At 40.6% G+C, this 20,438-nt stretch overlaps 2 protein-coding genes across 5 annotated transcripts in view; one reads left to right on the top strand and one right to left on the bottom strand.

Moving 5' to 3' along the window:
• Positions 1–20,438, bottom strand: part of LOC129195027 (zinc finger protein 11-like) — a 92,905-nt gene that overhangs the window by 47,625 nt on the left and 24,842 nt on the right. The gene's annotated exons all lie outside the window — the stretch shown is intronic.
• The window catches only part of slc38a4 (solute carrier family 38 member 4), a 34,509-nt gene continuing 14,887 nt past the window's right edge, over positions 817–20,438 (top strand). The window contains exons 1-11 of one of the 3 annotated variants that reach the window (XM_054800724.1): positions 10,202–10,416; positions 10,539–10,660; positions 13,122–13,355; positions 13,509–13,602; positions 14,971–15,086; positions 15,394–15,467; positions 15,648–15,740; positions 15,810–15,891; positions 15,981–16,063; positions 18,084–18,142; positions 19,932–20,186. In XM_054800724.1, coding sequence (XP_054656699.1) covers positions 13,231–13,355; positions 13,509–13,602; positions 14,971–15,086; positions 15,394–15,467; positions 15,648–15,740; positions 15,810–15,891; positions 15,981–16,063; positions 18,084–18,142; positions 19,932–20,186 — 981 coding nt within the window. In that variant the 5' untranslated portion in view covers positions 10,202–10,416; positions 10,539–10,660; positions 13,122–13,230. Of the gene's footprint in view, positions 943–10,201; positions 10,417–10,538; positions 10,661–13,121; positions 13,356–13,508; positions 13,603–14,970; positions 15,087–15,393; positions 15,468–15,647; positions 15,741–15,809; positions 15,892–15,980; positions 16,064–18,083; positions 18,143–19,931; positions 20,187–20,438 lie in introns of those variants that run through there. The other 2 variants (XM_054800726.1, XM_054800725.1) reach the window with 2 other exon arrangements.

Below are 20,438 nucleotides of genomic sequence, written 5' to 3'. Positions count from 1 at the left end.
TTTTCAGTACGGTAACTATTAGTAGCTATTCATTGGACTTGAACAGCTTGAATCGAGATAAATAACTGGAAAAATTGGGGTGTTCTCAAACTTTTGACAAGTAGTGTATGTTTAAGCCGTTTTACATGAACCACTGTTAAAAAAAGGCTCACAATTTTTACATGTTTATGTCATTAAGCGTCACAGAATATTTTTCCCTCAAGGACCCTGTTTGGAACTGTGGAAAGCATTACATACATTACATGTATTTATAAATGGGATGGCTTTTCTGCGATAAACAGCCTATTTCCAAAAAGAAAAAGCACAAAAGTGCAAAAAATAATCTTCTTTGCTAAGAAATCAGCGAATATGCAGGGCCACGAACGCTGAATGGCGAATAGGCGTGGATCCACTATACACCTCTTGGATCTTGAATAGTAATTGCTACCAAACTGTGATTGTTTCCCAAAAGAAGCCACAAGATTTCCGTGTGCACAACTCTTCCAGTGATCCTACTTTAACTTTCCCGTTGACGTGTAATTGCAAAAATGTCCCTTTTTTCTCCAACATGGCCAGAAGGAATGCAAACAGACATCAGTCAGGGGGGGAGGAAAAAAAATGACACTCTCATTAAGAAAAATGCTGTTTGGACTTTTTAAACCTATAAAAGAAAATGGAGCAATTAAGATCACTTGAAGACACTTAAGACAACAAGAGGCTTTGCTTATTTCTTCTACCTGCAGAGGGGGGTATGTGGGGGTGGAAGGACAGGGACCCCCCCCCCCCAGTAGTGTAACATGAAGCTTCAGTAGCCGCCGTCATCACATGGCACATGGAAATTTCCACTCAGTGTCCTTGCCTGTTAAATGGGAAGGGTCTCCATCTCTTGTTTCCATTAGTCCTCCTCCTCCTACTGCTGCTGCTGCTGCTGCTGTGGCTCTTGCAGTCCACCACTTACATCGGGTAAGACCTTTTATACGGCCTTTTCTTTCTTTTTATTACGCTTTTAATGGACTGCCAGGCGGCGTCGGGGTGTTTAATCATTATTAGTTAATTGACTGGAATGCTGTGCAGCTTTCACGCACAAGACCAAAAAAAAACATGCATGTTGCACGCTGTGAAGTTCTTATATAGCTGGCTTTAAGCCTTTTTTTGCAGTTGATAATTGCTTTCAACGGAGAATGCAACAGTAGCGCGTCCTGCGGGGTGTTGCCAGAAGCGCGAAAAAAAGTTGTCTCGATTCAGCCACAATAATAACGTATTTTATTGACAACGCCGCAAAACACGTTGACGTCTTGGCACACTAGTTGCACACTTTTTCAAGAAAGTGAACATTAGCGCGTATTTAGTTTGTTTTCGCCACGTCCTTCCTTGCTTTCCACGCGTTGTGGAACAAAACAAAAAGGCTCTGCGTGGCTCACACAGCGTGGGTGAAACACGATTTGTGGACATAATGACTGAGTGGCAATGTGGAATGTTGTTTTTTTTTAATTTGGTAATTGCTAATAAATGTGTTACGGCTAATCATGGGCTCGAGTGGCGGTGCTGGTGCTATTGTTTTCTTCGCAAAGACGGTATAAATCCTATAATGGTGCACCTTTTTGTAGTTTTGTGCAGAATAAATAAGTACATTTTTCAGTTTTACTCGTTTCGCTGTCATATTTGGGGTTTAAGGCACAGTCTCTCTAATTTTAGGATAATTATTTGACTCTAGATGAAGTGTTTGTATCGTTCCCAGTACCAAAAAGGTACATTGAGTTTATATATTAGGGCTGCAGGAATGAATGTGAATCACGTTTTTCTAGCTTACAATTGAGAGTGCAACCCTCTGGGACAATTAATTTATTATGATTTCTGATTACTATTAGACTCCTTGTATTGTTCTGCTTTTAAACTTCCAATGGTCTTTCTGACGTTCTTCGTGGGAGGTCCCGGAAGGACAGATGACAGGGGACTTTCTTAATAGAATTTGAATAGAAATATTGAAAATAATCCATCAAGTCAAAAACACGGTACACGCTCTCACTCCGCAGTGCAGTTGTCCCTTGCTCTATCGCAGCTTTTCAAAAATGAATGACTTAATAAATGATGATATGGCGTATTATTAGTGAAACAATATTGAAAGACAAAGGTATATGTAATATTCTGGCCACTAGGTGTCAGTAATGTTGCATTATTTAGTCACCTTGCATGGTGTCCGACATGGCATGTCCGACATGATAGAGTGAAAAGATGTTATCTTCCCATTCAGTGTGGAAGTGGTACGTTTTTGGCTTCTTTGTACTTCTTCCGAACTCCCTTTCCTAAGTTTAGAATACAGTAAGTAAACTGGAGGCTAACTAGTTAGCTTGCGAACTTGCGAATGTTTAAAGTCATGGTCGTCTCTTGTGTCCCTGCAGTGATCCCGTAGCCTGCGCATTACAGTTGAGTAATGTGGTGTAAACAAAGAATAATTGGAGTGTCAAGCTGATTATAGGGGTGTTATTATTATTACCTTTTTCTATGCTCTAACTACAACAATATTCCATTTATTAATTTTGAATCCTATTTTGCGGAAATTCACTTATCGTGGTTGGGTCTGGAACAGATTAACCGTGAGGGAGGGATAACTGTACGAAAAGTCAATTAATTAATGAGGTTGCTCCTCCTGCGAGCTAAAATCATTCACTCAGACATCAACGACCGTAACGTAACCCAGCGCGTATTCTGTGTAAGCATCATAAAAGGTGATCAACAAAAATAATAAAGCACATTTTTGATTGCGGCTAATATTTTGCACCTAACCAAAATGTTGAAGAAGACTTCTCAGTAGGATTCTTGTCAGTTCCACTGCTCCAGACGACATGTGAACGACCTGACAAGGACAACAAGTTTTCTGATTGCATAGACAAACCTTGACCTACATTTTCCATATTGTTCCATTGTGTGGCTTCTCGACACTTTTCTGCAACGTGTTTATTCTGGTCTTAAGCCAGTATGAAGCAACACAGCCTGACCACACACATATTTATACACAATTGTGTGACTGTTCTCGACCTGCCACAAAGACCAGGTTGAGCTCGGAGTATATAGAGGAAGGACATCTTGGGCATATTTTAGCGGCGTGTTCAGCCAGTCATTGCCTCTCTCTGGTTGCTATAAATACGCAGTGACCATGCATATACTCTCTCTTGGCCTGCTTCCTATACTGTATATATATATACAGTATATATATGTACCACTTATGCAACCACCAGTGACCTCAAAGAAGTATGCGTAGCTTCATGTTAGCTCAGGCAATATCCATCAAGTCTGTTATAGAACTGACTTGCAGAAACGGTAAAACTCGTTAACTAGAAAAGCGCGTTAACTAGAGCGCATAGTATCCGGAATTATTCCATTATCTGGATCAGTCTTTGATATTTTGTACAACCTGTTGGAAACTTGTCCTGTATTTTTTTTTCCCAAGTGCTTTGGCCGTTTTTTGTGGAGTTATATGCACAAATGCCGCAAATGGTCCTATCTCGCAATGTACGTTCTTCCATATCTCATTTGCAGGCAATTCCTGAAAATTTCATCCAAATCTACAGAACTTTTCAAGTGATTTTGAACACAGACAAACACGGGTAAAAACATAACCTCCTTGGCGGAGGTAATAATTATGTACCTTCTGCCATCTAGTGGTAGAGCATTTAATTGCTCTGCCTGTCATATGTTGCTGGCATAGAGAGATGGACACGATTATTTGTCGTAAAAAAAAAATCTTTGAATCAATCAAGTGAAACATAGTGTTTGGGAATCAGTAAGAGTTGTCTATTAGAAGCTTAATGATCTGCGTAGACGTAAACGATGAGGCATATGAGCCAATATAGACATCAGTAATGTTTGCTAGGGCATAAGTTTAAGTTGTGGTAACACTGCGTTTGAGAATTTAGCAGTGCGGCGTCAAGGCTATTCATCTGCAAATAAATGTGCAACATGTCCAAACATGCTCTGAGCTAATAAACGCAGTTAAAAGCGTCAAGAGTTCACTGAAGGTGACCAAACCTCTTCTCATGGAAAACACTGAGTCAAACGTCATGGCGGTGCTCAAAGGGGAAATTTGTTTTCCTCTTTTCACCCGTCGCACGGTCGTCACAGGTCAGCCACGGGGTCCCGGCGTCTCATTTAACAACTTGTAAACACGGAGGGATGTTTGCAGACGGAGCTGCCTTGGGCTCTTGGTTCACCTTGCAAAATGTTTTACAGCTTGATGTTGATACTGCTGAAACGCCACTTATGTCTTGTACTAATGGTCTAACTATTGTTGACATTGAAATGCATTTTTTAAATTGACAGCATGTTTACCTATTCCTTTAAAAGTCCCCTGTTACGCAAAATTGACTTTTAATGATGTTAGAAGCGTAACATGTCTTCCTAGAACCTGTTTATGACCAAACGTGAGAAAAATCTATCATCTCCCTCACTTGTTTGCTGCACCTTTGAGAAAAGAGGCGGGTTTTTATGATGTCAAAAATAAAAACCTCCTTCCTCATGGACATGATATTGCTTCTGACTCACTTCCAGCTAGATGAGTGCGCCCCGTGTATATGCCCACTTCACAGCCTGGTAAATAAAATAAAATAAAATCAGGCTTTGCTACACATCTTAAATAAAGCCCGGAACTCTGTCCACTATCCAACAGTCGGCTACAAACATGGGAGCTGTAAGTTTTATTATTTTCTTTGTCTTCAGCGTGATGTTGCTGTTAAAATGTGACTGTAATGTTAGCACTGTAGGTCACATAGCTATGCTAGTTTTGCTAACGATTGTGCCCTCGTGTCTCACTCCCAAATGTTACGTTTTTGTGTGTGATATATGGCTTCTGTTACGTTAGAGAAGTGCAATTACAGTGTAGATGTAAAAAGTGAAAACAGTGCACAATAGAGCGGATTGGACAAACACTGCTTATTAGCATTAAAGCTGCAGACACACAGAATTGTGTGTTCCCAGTAGGGCTTACTAGAGGCACTTTTAAATTTAGATTTTGGACAACAAACTTCTAATACACTATTGTAGGACCTCTGAGGCGTATTTAAAATTGCTGAAAAGCAATATGGTATGGGACTTTTAAGAAAACATGTCTCCTAGTGCGCTTACACCACCGCTTTTTGCAAAGGCTATGACTGAAATAGAAGCTGTGTTTGCTTTTACAGCGCACTGTCTATGCATTTATGCAAGAAAAAGGATTTAGATTCAGTCTTCAAACCTCTAACAGGCCAAAGGTTTTCTTTAGCACAGAGGTGGAGCCTGAGCCTTGCACTGCAAAGTGTAGGCGATACTGTAAATAAGTCTCCTTAATAGTGTGCCACTATAAATAATACCTAATATGCGGTGTGTATCTCTGTTGGAACATCTCTGTGTGGAGACTGCATGTTCGCCCAGTGCATGCGTGGGTTCTCCGGCTTCCTCCCACATTCCAATAGGTGTGAATGTGAGTGCGAATGGTTGTTTGTCGATATGTTTGTCTACAGTATATGTGCCCTGCGACTGGCTTGCCACCAGCCCAGGGTGCACCCCGCCTCTTGCCCAAAGAAAGCTGGGATAGGCTCCAGCATACCCGTGACCCTAGAGAGGACAAGTGGTACAGAAAATGGATGGATGGATGGAGTTGTGCACAAGCTTGATGACATAATGAGACGAGGGTGAACTGCACTAAATGCCAGTCTATCGATGATGTGCATAGACTGTCCTAGGCTTTTGGCTGAGGAGTCATCTACCTTTGCACTGCGATATGTTAAACAAATCCTCCAGGGACCATCGGCATATTTAGGACTGAACCCCTTAACCCTGAAATAGAGTAGGAAAGCCAAAGAATTACAAGTTGTAAAAAAAAAAAAAAAAAAAAAGCAAATGTTGCTGTCGTCACACGAGGTGGCAGATCAGTACAAAGTGATAAGAGATAAAAGCAGGTCACAAACAAGTTGAGGACACACCAGGTGATCGAACAAAAGGCCATGTTTAAGTTGAGGGATCTATCAGTATGCTTGGCATAATACTCTATTATTTCAATAGATGCATTGCGTCATGATGTGGCGAAGAAGAAGAAGAAGAAGAAAGATGGCGGTGGGAGTTGTATCAACATGTCACATGTGTGATAAATTCCTCCCAGGTGGGAACACAGACAGACGGGGTCATTGTGTGGGGATTCCGAGTTCTGTCGAAAGCTTTTGTGTTCGTGTAGTTCCCTCTGACAACGTGGCAGTTGGAAACTGGGGTTGACCAGCAAAAATAAATGGACGCTGCATTGGGTACACGTGTTTTGTGGTGACAGAAAAATGATTTAAAGTGGAAGGAAGCAACAATTCAGGTCTTCTAGCTTCCAGACTCCCCGTATTGTTGTTGAATGGCGTTTATGTGGTAAATTCAAATAAATCAATAGCAGTAAACACTGACAGCATTAAAAGAGTTTTGTATTAAGACAGTAGATGTTGGCTACTAGTGGGGGTTACGTCCAAGACCTCCCACGAATGGCGAAAAACTGCGACTAATGGACACACCCATAAAAAGGCCTATACAGTCGTCCCTCGACACTTTGCACTTAAACTTTTGCAGTTTCATTCTATCATCGTCTTTCTACATATACTAATTGATAAATAATGGTTGAATACGGCCTATAATTAGTAAAAATAAAAATTGCTTAAATTAAGCATTTTTAAGCATAAAAATGTTTAAATGAAGTAAAATGCAATTCCAAGGCATTCAAAGATGTTGATGAAATGCAGTATTCCACACTGGTCACTAGGTGTCCTGTCCATCCGTCACTCAGGTCCCCGCGGAGAACACATTTATAGTAACACACACAAACATGAGTGTTATTTATGTCTGTAAATGGCTTATTTGCTCTTATTATGGCTACTATATTGCGTAATACGAGTGTAAAGGTGACTATAATGTGGTATTTCACGTTACAACCCATATTTAGAGTTTACAGTTAATTTTCCCTGTCGTCAATCCAGGAAATGGTCAAATGCCTATTCCTTAGTGTGGGTGTTAAGTAGTAGTACTTTATTAATCCCACAGCAGGGAAATTCACCTGTTACAGCAGCAAGCAAGATACACAAGTAAAAAATGCATAGTGACATAGTGAATACAAAATGGTTCAGGTGTTGTAGAGCCTGATAGCGGTCGGTATGAAGGACCTGCGGAACCTCTCCTTCTTACACCGTGGGTGTAACAGTCTGCTGCTGAAGGAGCTGCCCAGGGAAACAACAGTGTCATGTAGCGGGTGAGAGGTGTTGTCCATGATGGATGTCAGCTTAGCCAACATCCTTCTCTCCCCCACTTCCTCCACGGAGTCCAAAGGACCGTTAATTAATCAAAGTGTGCTGCAGAGTTTCTAAAAGTCCTTTGCACAATGACAATAGAGGCTGTTCCAGCAATAATACATAGACCACATTGTAGACCATCTAATCAACGTCTTGCCTGTGTCATATGATGCTGTTACGTCATAACGCTAACCTGCAAACAAGTTGATAGGGCCACTAGGTTTTGCACGCAGGGGCTACAAATATACGTTGTCTCAGACCTGCGAAATTCTTAGAGGCCCCGCGGGCACTGTGAAGTCTTTCAAAGTGTTCTTCAAAGTTCTTTCAAAGTGTTCTTCCCAAGTTCAAGTCCCATTTGTTTTTCAATTTGTGTATACTACTTATGTTTCTGCGTATGATATTCGCCTGTGTCATGATCCGTTAGGATAGTGTGTTGTGTTTCTGACCCAATTACTTTATAATGACCATTACTTTATAATGAGCTTTTAATGACCACACAGTGGACACACGCAGTGGTCTGCGGGAGGGCCTGCCCCACTTTGATTCCAGGACGGACTAATTGTCCATAACTGCGTCACAGTGGAGATGTTTTGGTCAAAAGAGGAGGTTAACAACCCTATACTATTGATGACGATAACACAAACATGCCCCACTTGGCGTCTTGTTTACCGGCTCTTGAAAAGTGGTTACATCAAAGTAAGTAAGAAGTCAACATTTGTTTATATAGCAACTTCAGATTTAAATGTTAGAATAACTATAATCCAATATGTTGTCCATAAAAACAAACAAGAGGAAGATACAGGGCCAAAAGCCACAGTAAATATAGAAAGGCATAATAAAAATTTAAAAAAAGTCAGTTATACAAAAAGCTTGTCCATGCAAATGCAATTATAAGCACTTTAAATACGATTGGCTAATTCTACTTCATTAGCCAAGTAGAAAATAAATAATTTGTGTATAAAATACTTAATTTTTTTTAGAAAGTATATTTGTGATAAATTGATTTCTTTATAACTACAATGTAAGTTGACAAATATGGTTCCTTTCCCTGCGAGGGGATAAACCAACATTTTTCTTCCACATATCACAGAATAATTCCTAAATAATCATTTGCAGGCACTAATTCACACTCTCTACATCATCTATTGCCAATTTCACAATATGCAGCATTTTGGCCTACAGGAACCTGAATAGAACCTATATGCATTCACTGTTATTGATATGTGTCAGATTTAGAGTATTTACAGTAACTATTGTGTGGAAATCTGAAGCCCAAATGCAAGCAATTGTGGCCATTTATGTCCTACTATATGTGGTTAATAGATCAATATGATTGACTGGTTAGCTTTGCAAATCAGTACAAAAGAACCTCCTTCAAAGACGTCACAGTCCTGTTTACACGGAACTTATCAATGGTGGTAAATTCCATGGTGGTGTGTGAATATATGTAGCAATCTGCCATTTCATAACAGGGGTATGTCAACACAGGTGATGTGCAGCCACTGAACAGCCCCCCCTGTTGCTAGGAAACTCATCTTTCCAGATAGAAGTGATGGAGAGAGTTGTTTTGGAGGTCCTATCTCTGCTTTAAGTGCACATTTTTTTGGTATCTCCACTGGGAAGAGAAGGGCACCATCCCCCCAACGGTCCCTGTTTAATATATCACAGTGTTCTGGTCACAGGTGATTGGCTGAGAATCTGTGTGAACTGACACACACATACTTCAAGGAAGCTATTTAAGGAATGTTGCTGCACTGACTTTTGGTGGAATTGCTGCTGTTGCATGTCATTTGAGTGACTTTTTTTTGCAACAGCATATGTAGCTCATGCTCATTTAGCACTATTCAAAGCCTATAGGTTTCTCCACGGATGCTGTGGATCCTGCCATTAAAAATAGGTATGTGAGGGTACACATGATGACCTGTCTTTGGAGTACGGCTGCAGTTTGACAACTGATCTGCTGAACTGGTTTGCCAAACCAACCAATGAAGCCCATTTGCGGGGGTTACATCCAAAACCACAAATAATGGATGCGCCCATAAAAATCCTGAAAAAATGCCTATTTTTTTATTTTAAACCCTATAATATGCCTGTCACAGTTACTCAGCACATTTTAAAGACAGCTTTACACATTAAGAAATAATTACAGGCGTACAGTATACAGTGTTTTACTTGCAAAATGTGCAGTTGCACCATCATCATGTCATGTCAAGGCATCTTCCTGCTGGAAAATGTTGAGTGAAGCACTCTTTTCCTTGTGCAGATAGTGCCATCAAACCACTTTCTATTTAAGTTACTATAAAAAAGTGGAAAGAAGCAGAGAAAAGAAATCGGGAGTGTGAATGCCGAACTATGACTAGGTGGGGCTTTACTGTTGTATGGAAAATATCCATACCAGGCAGGACATGTCTGCCTTTTTGTGCAGTTTAATACACTGCCATGTTCATAACCTCTCCGCTAAGAGGATTTAATGCAAACCACAGTAGAACTTGGGTGATTAAACTAATTGAAAACTATGAAAACAATCCAAGGATGATCTTTACAGCAATTTATTCACTCAAGTCCAACTCTCGCTAAAGTTGACTTAAGTGGTGCCTACTGCATGTTTTCCTCTATTTGGACATTACGAGCTGGACCGAGATAACGCCGCCTCATCCCTGACATGTACATGACCTTGGGCACAGCGACATCCCCCCGGCGCCGTGCTCTGATTGGCCGACAGGCGGCACAGCCTACCGCCCAACAGTTGTTCACCGTGCAGCTGGCCATGTGTGTGTGTGTACAGTGACTGACCATCACTTTTTCGGAGTATGCGTGCGTCGGTCATGTGATGTGTCATGTGATCACCTCACGAAGGCGTATTTAACAACGTGACAAACTCAGACTAAAGTTTTTGAACTTGGTGTCTTTTCTATTGAGGCAGCTGTGTGTGTGTGTGTGTGTGTGTGTGTGTGTGTATGCACAAGCTAGGGAGTTTGGCACTTATGAGCAAAGGAGAGCCCTGTCCTGATTGGGTGACAGAGGTCCTCCCTTCCCCCTTTTAAAAGCCGCCTTTCTCACCTGAGTTGCAAAATAGCTGCAGCTCCTCAACCTTTCACGTCTCCGCTATTAAAAGCAAAAAGGAGAGGTTTATTTTTCACGGATCTTCTCAGTGAGTATGCTTGTTTTGTTTTAAATCAACTTCAGAAATTTGTTTTTTTTTAAATAGATTAAACCGAAATGAGTGAAAATGCATGTTTTTGAGCGTTTTCTTGATGCACGCTACTGCTGCAGGGTATATTTGAGGAAGACAGCTGCTGTCCACGCTCTTGCTGAAAGAATTTTCAACTGGTTGGCTGATGCAAGACTTTGTTTGGGCAGAGGAGGAGAAATAGGATCAGAATCCCTTCTTTCTGGTAATGCATCCGTAAAGAATCAGTGGCTGTTACTGCATTGCCTGCTGTTATCACTACACAGTGTTATGACTTGGCTTGTTTGATTAGGTAATATGAATTGGTGAGGATATGTAAGTAGAATAATTATTTTCCTAGTCTTTTTGTGTCATACAGCATTGAACAACTGAGCATGTACTAATGCTTAAAAGTGTTCAATAAAACGTATCCCCAAAAAACGAGGTCAGCGTGTGACCCTGCTGACATTTAACATAAACACAACAGCTGAAAACTAGAGTGGAAAAGCTGCGATTATAATAGCTTGGGCTTTTTTGGACACATTTGGCAGAATGTGGGTTTCTCTTAGTATGCAAAAATGACCCTGGGGATCATCCAGTGTTTCTCCATGCAATTGGAGCAAAGACGCAAGTAACCACAAACGCATGAAAAAGCCTGCACAAAAAGTCTTTACAATATTATGGTTGCAAGAGGGGACGCATTATATGTGAGGGTAACCCAGTTAGACAGGTTAATCCTCTTGGCAATGAAAAGTCAAAACATTTCTGTCTGGCCACATAGCACAAAGGAGATTAGGCGTATTTATGGGTATGTGATATGGTTGTTAACGGTAATACGCATAATCGCCACTGCTTCACTCACGCTTCCATCCAGGGATCAGAGGCGCAACAAAAGCATATCACTAACCGAGACAAATCAAGTCAGGAGTGAGGGTCAAGCGTTTTTAACACCTCTGATGTCAATTCACGGCGCCCTGTTGACTGTAAACACAGCTTGTGTATTGTGATGCAAAACATGCCGCTCAGCAGCTTCTTTCGACGGAGACAGACGCAGAACGAGTATCCAGCACCTTTATTGTTTCTGCTTGATGACCACCTTGATGTAATGTAGCACGTGTTACCAGTGTTGTTGTGCAACGGAAACTTAACATGGCCGTGTTGTGTCGGCCATTGTCAGCCCAATGCAAGAATCAACAAGTGTTATTTTAAGCTAGACAAGTCTTTTTGGGTAAACAAAGGTCAATTACACTGGACAACTCTAGGGGGAGCCCTCGAGCATTAGCAATTATTACATAACTAACAAGCTTATGAACTCATTTTTGATGTTGTTTGTCTTTTTGTTTGCAAATTACGCATAAAGTAGGAATTTTTACTTTTTGAGGAAATTTGTCAACATTTCCCATTCATTTCACAGTGATTAATACTAGGGGTGATACTGATATCAATCCAATATCAGCACAAATACATACTTTTATTGCTTATTTTGTAGTGTGGAACGTAAAAAAGGCTTTATGAAGTGATATTACTTAAACAGAGATAAATAATCAGCAGCAGCAGGTGGTGACTTAACTCACCACCGACAGGCTGGTCGTCTTTTCTGTTGTAGCTGATGACGTCTTGTCATCCCGTGAGAGCTTCCCATGTAACGCTGCTTCAAATGCGCAATAAGGTTTGTCGTATTAAACTTCCCCGGTTCTTTGCCACCACGGGAGACTTGTGCACGACAACTGTTGCACTCAGTTGCAATGTCTTTTTCGGGCTTTAACGAAAATTACACAGAGCCTACATCGCTCCTACTCCTTGCTTAACACGTTAGCTGTTGTTGTGAGCACGTGGGCTGTGTCGGCCGCTGCTGGATAGACGTACAGAGTTTGGAATCGACTGCTTGTGCCAATATTGATTTTTAGATGCTGGCCGATATACTCCGATAATTGTTTTTTTGCTGATATAAATAATTCTGTAATAGGGAAAATGTTCTGAATACCAGTGTTGTATTGAGCAAAATAGTCGAAGGCATGTTGTCCTTAGCAAACTAGCAAAGTATTTAAATTTGATTTAAGAGCGCCTCTGCTGGTTGAAACCAAGTACTGCACTCCCTTTTGCCTTGGTTGCTTCAACATGAGGATAATAAATAATCCACTGTAGGCTCGGCTCGACTGATAGTTCCCATCTAAGAGCTCTTTGTGAGAATGTGACACAGCAATTTGGGTTACATCGAATGCGGACATTACATAACATAATGATGTTAAGCTGCACATGGAAAATGTGAAGTCGGCCTCCCTCCGTAAAGTGGGGGAGTGAACAAGGAGGACTCTTCATGGCTGAAGAACTCATTGCATCCTTGGCCTACTTTCAGTGTTTGTTGACTCTACTGCGGCCAGTAATCGTGACATATGTAATATTTCACCAAAGATGCCAAAAAAAAGAACCACTATTTGGCATTTTGTCAACAAATACTAAAACTGATGGAGCAACATACAGAATTGGAGCCCAGCTAGTTTTTGACGAAGAGAGGCGCCCATGTTGCATCGAGCAACCGCTTTCCTCTATGAGGTAACAAAACAAATAGCTCCAGGAAATGGTGCAGACTCTCGGAAGCATGTTCTCCATCAAGCCAAAAAGACCACATGTGTTATTGAAGCCCCTGAAGTACTCTTAACATGCATTTGCTTTTCTTTTTCTTACAGGTAAAACAAAAGATTGCACAAGCATTTAAAGGAGCACACTGCCGCTGAGCAACAAAGTGAGCATCTGAGGACAACTTCCTTCTCTTGTCCTGCTGTGCTGCGAGCTACTATGCCGAGTGTTGTGGATCGGATGGAGCTGAGGAAAGTGTCGACGGAGGCCGACGACGATAGCACCGACAGTTTGGATGACCGTTACACGGAGCCCATCGATTCGGAAAAGGCCACCATCAACAGGTCCGCTGTGTTCCATACAATCTCGAAAGAGCCCTTTTATGATCCTAAACAACAGTAAAATGCTGCAGCAATACCTAATGAAGTGTCATTTGAGTGTACAACATGCAACTATAACAAAAACAACCTCTTTGTGCGCACTTTCTGCCTCTGCAGTCAGTTCATGGACGATGAGGATGGCGAGAGCCAGAAATTCCTGGCAAATGGCATCATGAAGAAGAAGAAATATGAAGAGTACCATGAAGAATATGTAAGCCGCATTGCAATCATGCTACAAAGATCTGCATCATATTTCTGTTCCGAAGCACAGAACATAGCACCGTTTTACAGTTACAGCTATTCCTTTGTTTAGATCAATTCATTTTTACATTTTATTTTGCTCATGAGACTTGCTAGAGAGGTAGTTATAGCCCGGTGCACCGCAGAAAAATTCACTGTGTGCTCAATATTGGCCGCTTGCTCATTAAAGGAGAAGTGCACTTTTCTGTGCACTCTAAAGATATAAAAAGAGACAAAAAGAGGCAGTTCATTAACGCACGTAACATGATAACATGTAATACTTACAATACTTTGCTGTATTTTGGTTATATTTCCTGGGCGCATTGATTTCATATAGGAACATAGAAATGTACGCTACACCTAGCGTTAACTTTAGCAAACTGAAAAACAAAAACGTCAGCTCCAATGTGTAACGTTACCTTTCGGTAGTGGCCTGAGGCATTGTGAGCGCTGACACGCTGTGAGCGAGTGTGTGGTGAAGCCAGTCGCTAGCCGGTGTGGTGTGGCGAGGTGTCACTACGCCAGTAACGTAGTCCTTCGGCGTAACAATGTTAATAACAATAATAATAGCAATGTCGCTGCGGCTTGGTTAATATGCACATCACATTAGGTAAATAGAGCACTGTTGCCGCATTTTGGAGTTTTTTTTCAGACGGCTTTTTAGGCTGGGGTGACATGGGTGTTCATGTCTCACATATGAATTGTGGATGATGGGCAAAATCCCATAAAAGTGCAGTTTTCCTTTTAGGATAAAGATCGTACCGGATGATACAAGCACGAATAGGAGGTGGTTGATCGACAATCTCTTTATGGCAAAAATAAAGCAGACTACTGTTGGCCGAACCATGCCAAAACAATATCAGCAAACTCAACCATCCTCTGCACGCAGCCACACACACAGTGAGGACACGTCACGTTCACAAACGGTTGGAAATCACACAACTCTAACACTACAGTACACATAACTGCCAGGTCGCTGATTCCCTGAAAGAGACATTAATAATCAAGCAGTGTAGTGGTGTTATTATTGTGAGGGAAAGGTTGCTAGTGTTTTTGGCTTTGCTTTTTTTATTACTGTTTCATTTAATTTTGTTGTAATTAGTGTTTTTTTGCTGTATTGTATGTCCTTCGTGCATTCTGTGTACAGTGCGGATGGGTGACTTAGGAGTGAATAGGAGTATTAGGAGTATGATTTAGGCGCCAAAACTCGACTTACATCACAGTCTAGGAAGGGAACTCTTACGAAATCCGAGGACCACATGTGCAACTGCAAGTACAACAGCATGATGACTTTTTGTGCTGCTTCTCATTTCTCTCACTATCTTCTCTATTCAATTAGCATCCAGGCCATACTTCCTTTGGAATGTCGGTCTTTAACTTGAGCAATGCCATAATGGGCAGCGGGATCCTGGGCCTGTCCTTCGCCATGGCCAACACCGGCATTATACTGTTCACGTAAGTATCACCATACAATACTAACTGATTTTTAAAAGACTAATATCAACGTGTGTGTCAGTGAAATGACCACCCACTTGCTACGTTTGACCTCCTTGCCGCCCACATGCACAATCAGCATTTACAGATCTAAATGCCCCTCTGTCACCCTGTACACCGCCTTAATACCCTCCCCCCATTCCATCCATTGCTCATGCCCAGCTCATAAACTGACCATTATGCTGTTCTATAATATAACACATACTGCATGATTACAATTACAATGAGGATTCCTGGTCATTTAATGCTTTCCTTCCTTTCTTTTTAGACTCCTCCTTATCGGTGTTGCCATCCTCTCCTTGTATTCTGTACATCTGCTTCTTATGACAGCTAAAGAAGGAGGTTGGTATTTTATTTCACTACAAAAAACAAGGGTTTGCAGTCCGGTAGTGAAAAGGCCAATAGCCAAAAGCCAGTATTTCCTTAAATTCTGATGCTTGCCTAGCTTTAAAAGTGTAATTCATGATGCTTGTTGACGTGTTTTTCGTGTCTAAATGTCTGTTAATGTGTCTGTTGTGGCAGGGTCACTAATATATGAAAAACTGGGAGAGAGGGCATTTGGTTGGCCTGGGAAAATAGCAGCATTTGGATCCATAATAATGCAAAATATTGGCGGTAAGATGCAAGCTTCAAAAACAGGAATACAAATTCCTTTACTCTTTTTAATCTGATATCATCTTGCAGCCATGTCTAGCTACCTCTTCATTGTGAAATACGAGCTGCCAGAAGTGATCCGGGCGTTCTTGGGTTTAGAAGAAAATACTGGGTAAGTGAAAGTGACCATTATACAAGTATGCTTGTTATACTGTATATGTATTCTACTGTATGTTTTAACTGGTTTCACTGTGATTGCAGTGAATGGTACCTCAATGGAAACTACTTGGTGATATTTGTGTCCATTGGCATTATTTTCCCTTTGTCTCTACTTAAAAATCTGGGTAAGTGTTCACACGCATCTGCAACTTAAAGCGTATGTCTGCATTTTTCATATTTTTTGTGTAAGCTAACGCTTCCATTCCTGAACAGCTACACAAAAAAGGGTGAAAATTTGGCAAAACACGCACCTCTACCGTGTTGACTGTGCTTTTTTTTTTAGTACACCACATGGCGGCGCTGTTATTAAACCCTATAAATCCGATTGACTGGATATTTCTCACACAGCTCAATGCTCTCTGCAAAAAACACCCGCTGCAACTTTAGCGTGCTTTGCTGACTCACCGTGTAATTGACTGACAAGCACATGTGTGTAAAATATGAGCAAAGATTGCTTGAAAACGATGGCCACCATCAACAAAAATGTCTTTGCAAGGACATGGGCGGGGCTTAGCAACTAATTGTCCATACGTCATTGACCATTTGTTGAATGTGTAAAAATCTTTGACGATTTCTGTATGACATGCTAGCGTGTCTTCCAAAGCCTTTTGAGCATGTACCGCAAATTCCGGTGTATAAGCCGCTACTTTTTTCTTCAACTTTAAACCCTGCGGCTTATACAGCGGTGCGGCAAATTTATGGCTAAATTCTAATCTGGTGACATCTGCTGTACTTCAGAACGACTACAAATTGTTTAAATACTGTGGCGCTGAGGAATCAGTGAGGAAATGGTAGCTCTTTCTTTGGCAGGAGCCAATCACGAGCTATCAGTGTACTCACAACAAGCTTGCCACCCCATTGGAAATCATAGGAGGTCATTATATATAACAGTATAACAATATAACAGTCCGACTCACAGTGTCATCTTAATGAGAACACTTTACTAACTAAACACTAAATTCATCACACAGCAACTTAACACTCCAAAGGCATACCCCAGATATATACAAGCATGTATCAATACGAGTTCAAAATATAAAAAAAAACACCAACATTTTTCCATGAGGCATTGTGCCTCAGCTATGCACTCATTGGGGCGTTGCAATGACGTCAGCCTCCCTCTGGGCTCCGGGTTCTCTGGCTCCCTCTGGTGGACAGAGGCAGCATTAACTTTTAAGTGTTAAGTTGCTGTGCTCCTGCAATTTCCAATGTGTTGACAAGCTGGTTGTTAGTTTTTTCATAGCTCATGATTGGAGCCTGTCAAATAAAAAGCTGACTGTGTGACACAATATTCCATTTTATGATGTGGACACGTGCGGCTTATGGGGTGTCCTAATTTTTCCACATGACTGTATCATACACTCAATGGACACTTGATTAGATACACTACTACTTGAGATTTCAACATGGTTCTTCATTTTTTTTTTTTTTATTTAAGGCATTTTTCACTGATAGGTTTAATAAAGCTGTCATTTCCCAAATTCACCACTAGGGTGAACAATGTTTCTAGCTGAGGGTTACAGACATTTGTAATGTTTTGCCCCTTTAAACTAACTACTTCAAAAATATTAGAAACACTTTCTCATGATGCACCCCTCTTAGCGACAATAATAAATGTATTGTTTCATACATACACATGTACTTAGATTGTGTTGGTGTTCCTAATGTTGTGGCCAGTGAATGTACATTGTTATCTGCTTGGGTTTACAAGCGGTCAGTTATTGCTGTGGACTTGTATCTATGTTGCATCCTTGCAGCTGTTTGCAGTCAGCCAAAAGTAATGTAACACCAACATCTTAGTCAGCTCTGGCAAGTACAAGTTAGCTGGAAAGAACACTCGCATGCATGAACTTTAAAGATGATCATGTTAAAAAATTATTTGGCTCCAAAAGAAGCCCATTTCACGGAATAAGTTGGTACAGCTCGATATAGATTTCAACTATTTCTGAACGCGCATCTTTTATCAACCTATTTTTGGGAGTTTGTTCAATCTGTGACCCATATCCTAAAATAGCAAATAAAGTCAATCTGCAGCTGTTTATGACAGAGTGCTGAGTAAGAAGAGCCCAGCAAAAAGTAGCATTGATATCCACTGTTTGTTGTCTTTCTTGAACATTAATCCGTAACGTTATTATTCTTTTGCAGGTTATTTGGGCTACACAAGCGGATTTTCTCTTTCCTGCATGGTGTTCTTCCTGGGAGTTGTAAGTTTATCTTCTTAATAATTAATAATACTGAATATGATATAGGATTTCGACAACCAACTGCACAATTGTATAAAACAGCCTTTGCATATTTAAACCCATTCTATTTTAGTGTTAAATAAGGTTACTTTTGGAGTTGCTGAGCTCAAAGCTTTTTTCAGTAATATCAATATATATATATATATATATATATACATACAATACAGTATACAGTATACAATACAGTAATGCTATTTCCACATTAAAAAATTAGATTTAAATCATCCTGCAACAACATATTAGCTCCCTTGTTTAAAAGAAAGTAAAAATTCCTCACTCCTAGTACAACCTAAGGTTCAGGGCGCTTCATATTCAATGCACAAAACAACTAAAAAAAACCTACAAAAGCAGCTAAAATGATTTGTTTTAAAATTTAAAGTGCTTTCTCTGGTGGTTTTTGTACAGTTAAAAAAATCCTTTGCGTAAAGACATGGCATGGAACAACAAAACATTTTGATACTATTACATTTTTAAGATAAATGACTGCACTTGTTTCGTTGTATGCAGCCGTCCCTCGCTACACTGCGGTTCGAACATCGCTCCATCTCTCCATCCCGGTTTTTCAAGTATTAATGAATTAAATGACTGCTGTTTCGTAGTTGACTACGCCCTATTATTAGTAAAAAAAAAAAAAAAAAAATACACATTTAAGCAAATTGTACATATTTTTTGCCCAAATTAAGCATTTTCAAGCATAAAAATGGCTGAATGAACTGAAATACAAATACTGTACAGTATAAGCCATTATGACCACCAACTTGTGAATGTAGTATTCTGCATTGGTCACTAGGTGTCAGTAATTGTTTGATGGGACCACCACCAAAGCACCAGACCTGAACAACCGGCTTTTATTGCAGGTTTAAATTATCTCACAACAGGCGCAATAATGATAACATGATAATAATAACACGGGTTACTGTTGCGGTCATAGCCCACGACAAGCTAAAACTCAACTCCGGACCTCTGACGTCACTTCCTGTCCACCGTCGATTCAGCTCCCCTACGAGGTAAACTGTCTTAAATGGCTTATTTTCTCTGATTATACCTACTATATTGGGTAATACAAATGCAAAGGTGACTATATGGGCATTATTTCATGTCTAGATGGCTCTAATAATGCTAACAAAAATTTATTTAGAAGATAGGAAACAGGTTTGCTATGCCATAAGTACGAAAATATCATTTTTATAAAGAAGTAATCCAACTTCGCGGAAATTCACTTGTATCACGGTCGAGTCTGGAACCAATTAACTGTGATAAATGAGGGATTACTGTACATTGTGGTTGTCTTCAAATAGCTTAAATGCTCTAATTTCAAACGTGACGTTTATTAACCTAAACCAAGCATTAACTGGAAACAATTTCATTTGTCAACTGTAATAAAGGTCTGGAGCGCATGAGAGAGTGGAAAGGAAAAATGTAGTCATGGTCTTTCATGAACAAGTATATTGCACAACACAGTAGCAACAGAACCAATGTTGTAGTAATAGTAAGAAGCAAATTGCTCAGTATTAATAGCACTGTACAGTATGGCAAGTGTAACACCAACAGCTGAATAGCGCAATCAACATTTTAAAGTGCATGAGGAGATAGATAAAGCTGACCACTCATAATACCGCAATTTAATTTATTATACTGACTATTATCCCTCAAAGGGATAGCATCAGCTGCAAATGTTTTTTAAGAAGTTAACTAAAGAGGCTAGAGAGAGAGAAAATACGGTATATCTAACAAGACTGTTATTTCCCAGGTGATCTATAAGAAAACCCAGCTACCGTGCCCTCTTCCATTCCTTGACCAACCGTCGACCAACATAAGCATGAATGCCTCGCACATGCCGGGCCTGTACGCGTTACACAACCGCTCGGCGCAGATGGACTTCTCGCGAGCGGACCTTTCCCCGTCCGTCACAGACAGCCACGACATTCACGCCTCGACCAGCGTCCACTTTGAGCCCGACAACGAGGACATGTGCACGCCCAAATACTTTGTCTTCAACTCACAGGTAACGGCTGAAACCTGCCACCAGGCTTGCAATGGTGCAGGTGTGTCAACTTGAATGATGAGGGTTCATTAAAAGGGGGCAGGTTACCAAAATATGTTTGGTTATGGTTGGTCTTTAAGGGTGTGTTGTGCCTTTTGGAAACATGTGTGTTTAGAGATTTGTGCTCTTTGTACGCTACTGAGAACCCAAACCAAGATAGGACTATAACACAGGATGTCACAGTGAGTCACATGATTTTATAATGATTTGATT

The sequence above is a fragment of the Dunckerocampus dactyliophorus genome, chromosome 15, assembly GCF_027744805.1.
Source record: "Dunckerocampus dactyliophorus isolate RoL2022-P2 chromosome 15, RoL_Ddac_1.1, whole genome shotgun sequence".
NCBI classification, from domain to species: Eukaryota; Metazoa; Chordata; class Actinopteri; order Syngnathiformes; family Syngnathidae; genus Dunckerocampus; species Dunckerocampus dactyliophorus.
Note: the sequence above shows the minus strand (reverse complement) of the source record. Positions and strands in the feature narration are given on the sequence as shown.